The sequence below is a fragment of the Chiloscyllium plagiosum genome, unplaced genomic scaffold (assembly GCF_037043375.1).
Source record: "Chiloscyllium plagiosum isolate Xiang-an unplaced genomic scaffold, Cpla_swu_hap1 HiC_scaffold_15, whole genome shotgun sequence".
NCBI lineage: Eukaryota > Metazoa > Chordata > Chondrichthyes > Orectolobiformes > Hemiscylliidae > Chiloscyllium > Chiloscyllium plagiosum.
The window spans coordinates 52,900,037-52,904,133 of record NW_028270153.1 but is presented as its reverse complement, the minus strand read 5'-3'; the positions used below and the strand labels follow the sequence as shown (position 1 = coordinate 52,904,133).

The window sequence follows — 4,097 nt, the reverse complement described above, 5'->3', positions numbered from 1 at the left end:
GATCCTCCCAAGAGTAACCCACCCTAGACCCATTCCCCTACCCTATTATTCTACTTTCCCTTGACTAATGCAACTAACACACATCCCTGAGTACTATAGGCAATTTAGCATGGCCAATTTACTTAACATTTTTGGACTGTGGGAGAAGACCAGCGCACCTGAAGGAAACCCACACAGTCATGGGGAGAACGTGCAAATTCCACACAGACAGTCGCCTGAGGCTGGAATTGAAAACAGCAATGTGAGGCAGCAATGCTAACCACTGAGCCACCATGCTGCCCGCATGGGCAAATCTATGCAGTCTACCTGGCTTTTTCTTCATAAAAAAAACTTGCTTTAATTTTAAAAATTACATATGCTATATTAATTAAATTGATTAGACCTGTTAACTAGCCATACTTTTCAAGTGGTTAACTGATGTGTTTAACAAGCAAGATGTACTTGACAGAACTCATTCAGTAACTGTGAGAACACAGCAGTACTCATTATGTACAAAATCTGGCCTATTCATCCTCAGAAACCTCTTTGTGAATGGTAATTGGCAATAGCATATTTCATTAGTGCACTCTTTGAATTGGATATCATTATTTTTAAAATGTAAACAATGTCAGAAATTGGATTATAATGATTATTTGGGGTTTAACTTTTCAGAAAGTAAACTTAATGACATATACATTTGGGACAGTAGCAAGATAAAATGTGCAGATTCAATCCAGCATTTAAAAAATGCGTCAAAAAATAATTTGAGTCAGCTTTTCAAAAACAGTAGGGTTACAGTTTCCTCCATTTTGATGATCCTGATATTAGATCTAAAATGTCATTCTGATCCGATCAAGGTAAGCTGAAGCTTCTTGTGAATCTCATTAGCATCTTCCTGAATGGAAAATTTGCATACATCAATTAAAAGAGCTGAACCGACTCCATATGTTACTATTTTCAGTCAGAAAATGATATTTCTAATGACTCATTTAATCAATATTCATGAGTATAGAGTGTTTAAGAGTATCTCACAGATTATTTTCTTTTTCTAATATGACCAGTGCCTATGCAAGAAAATAATGCATTGAAATAAGCACAAAATACAGAGCAGGTTTCAGTTTCTTTTTGAAAGCAAACCCTAAATATTACAATAAAACACCAGAAGACCAAACTTTGTTTCTTGTCATAGTTTGATCGAAGTTTGAAAAGGCAAATATAATTATATGAAAGTCTTTCATATGGCTTTGTAAGTTGGTTTGAGCTCTGTTCAAGCTGCAGAATCAACAGATAGTTGTGACGGATTGAGAAGATTGTACTTGCATGAGTCAAGCATTTCTGTCCAAACTTCTGTCGTCTTGGAGGTGACATATTTAAACGAGCATGTCTCTGGGTGGTAATGGGCAAGAAATTCAGTGCATCAATCCTGGGTAGCTATAAAATCCTGGTACGATTGTAAACTTACTTATCAACAGATAAACCTTAAAGTGCAAATAACACAGGTTGCAGAAAATTACAATTTTATACTGCTTGTGCAAACACTGAATATTAACATGCACAGCAGCATGATTCAAACTACCAAAGATAGGACGTACATGAATGAGAAAAAGATAGAAGTGACTTGATTGTATTAACAGGTGACTTTGTGCCTGTTCATATGGCACCCTTTGTAATTTTAACTAAGTATTTTTTTTCTTTTCAAAATAAACTGTGTATTTCTTCTATTTCAGTAGGAAACATTGGAGTGTCAAAGACCCAATTTCCTCCTACTCTTCATTTAAATTCACAAATGTAGACAATCAAATTGTTGTCAAGTATGGCTTTGCATTTTTGTGGCATCATTTGCAATCAAAATTATGCTTTTACTGTAAAGCAACATGAAAGAGTAATGCAGTCTGCTTTTCGTCACTCCAGAAGCTGCAACCATCATTTTCAACTTAAATTTGCTGAAGACTTTAATTTAGGGCTTCCATTATCCAAAGTTCTGTCCGAAAGATTTCTTTTCACAGCATTGTAATACGATGTTATCTGAAGTGAGTTTAAAACCCTGCTCTGGTAACTCAAACAGAGCAGAAAGGTTATTGACGTGCTGCAGTCTGTGAAGCTGAGGAAGTTACCACTTACATCGTAAGTTGAGATTTCCACAGTAGCAGATCTCTTTGAAAGTCTTGCGCATCTCTTGACTCCGAAAGGCATAAATCACGGGATCAATGACCGAATTACACATAATGAGGATCAGGTACATGTTAAAATGTGATGTGTAACAGATGCAGTATGGATTTGTAGGGCATGATATGATGAGGATAAGGTGAAGGAAAAAGGGAGCCCAACAGATAATGAAAATCCCAAGCAGGATGGTGATGGTAATGGCCCCTTTCATGCAAGTCCTCTGTTGGACAATACCATTGACTGGGAATGTGGCAATTCTTTTAATATGTAGACGAGCGAGCATAAACATATGGACATAAAGGGTAGTCATAAGGAAAAGCATGGTGAAGAACATGGCAATAAGACAAATGATGACTGTTTCGCTATCTGAATAAATTATGAAGGTAATACCACAGCAGATACAAGCAATCCAGATAAATATCATAAGAATTAAAGCCCGTTTTACTGTCATAATACTGTGGTAGCGCAAAGCATAGAAGATAGTGATGTACCTGTCAATGGCAATAATCAGTAGATTACATATTGATGCCACTAGGGAAATACAGATCATTGAATCAAAAACATTGTCCATTTGCTGAATAAAGTGGTCAGTAGCCACCAAGAAGCCACTGTTTAAAAATGCCATTACAATTGTCTCCAAGGCATTAGATACACTTACCAGCATGTCTGCCACTGCTAAACTACAGATGAAAAAATACATTGGAGAATGGAGGTTTTTGTTTTTAAGAATAGCAAGGATAACCAGGATGTTTTCCAAAAGGCTGATGATTCCTAGAGTCAGAAACACTTCAGATTTAATTGGGACCTGTTCACAGAAGGCTGCACTGTTGTTCAGGATGATACTTTCATTCAGATCTTCTGTGCTGTTCATTGTCGGCAAATAGAATATAGAATGGGTGGAATTCATTGTGAAAATGGAATCTCGTGCTGTTAGAAGCAAAGCTTGAAAGAATTGATGTCTCCGCTGTCACAGCATCAAAAGTTCAATTGATTCATATTGAAAAAACTCGAAGATAGCGTATCATTCTTCGTCTTGCTGCTTTTGGACAGTAATTTTTAAACTCCTTGCAGCTCAAAGCAATTCCTTTGTTGCTGGCTTTAAGGCACACCAGGACTGAAAGTTCAGAACTCAATCTTGTTCATTCTGTTTACAATATGTAGAGTCTCAATTTATTCTCTGAGCCTTACTAGTTGATGGTTCGATGCATTTATAGTCCACTGGAAGACAGTAGCTCCTCCCTGTTCTTTAGGGACTTTAAATGTCAGTTTAAAGTGTAGGGCTAGGGCTGAGTGACAGGGAATTGCTGCAAAACTACTGTGGTATGGTACAGTCTTCAAGCTCTTCAACATGCTAGTACTGTATAGTGGTCACTTGGTGCCCCCTTGTGTTCAAAGTTAAAACTCACACAACACCAGATTGTAGTCCAACAGGTTTATTTGGAAGCATTAGCTTTCGGAGCGCTGCTGCTTCATTGGGTGGTTGTAGCAGGATGAAGGAGCAGTGCTCCGAAAGCTTGTATTTCCAAATAAACCTGTTGGATTATAACCTGGTGTTGTGCGATTTTAAACTTTATATACCCCAGTCCAACACCGGCGTCTCCAAATCATGATTCCCTTGTGTTGATCTTCTGATTGCATATCAACAAAACAATCCATAAATTAAAATAGCAAAGTACAGCATTATGAATATGTGATGATACCATGGCTTTAAGAGATATGTTTTGTCCTTTTTTTAAAAGAAGAGAGGTTGAGACAGAGGTGATAAGCAGTCTGGTCAAAGCCAATAAAGTAAACAACTTGTAATGCTTGTTTTTTTTAAAGTTGGAACAACAGAAGCAGCCTGGATGAATGGGGTCAAGCTCTCAGAGAACCAGGATTTTTAATTTAGCTTTCATCAATTGCTGGGGTCTTGATACTGGAGGTAGAAGCTCTTATTCCTCGCTCTGTTACAG

At 37.4% G+C, this 4,097-nt stretch overlaps 1 protein-coding gene across 1 annotated transcript; it reads right to left on the bottom strand.

Annotated features, from left to right (window-relative positions):
• Positions 1 to 1,912: 1,912 nt before the first annotated feature.
• LOC122559900 (melanocortin receptor 3-like) lies at positions 1,913 to 3,052 on the bottom strand. Its single transcript, XM_043710010.2, has one exon. The coding sequence runs from the start codon at positions 3,050 to 3,052 to the stop codon at positions 2,090 to 2,092; it is 963 nt and encodes a 320-aa protein (XP_043565945.1). The 3' UTR covers positions 1,913 to 2,089.
• Between the last annotated feature and the right edge of the window lie 1,045 nt (positions 3,053 to 4,097).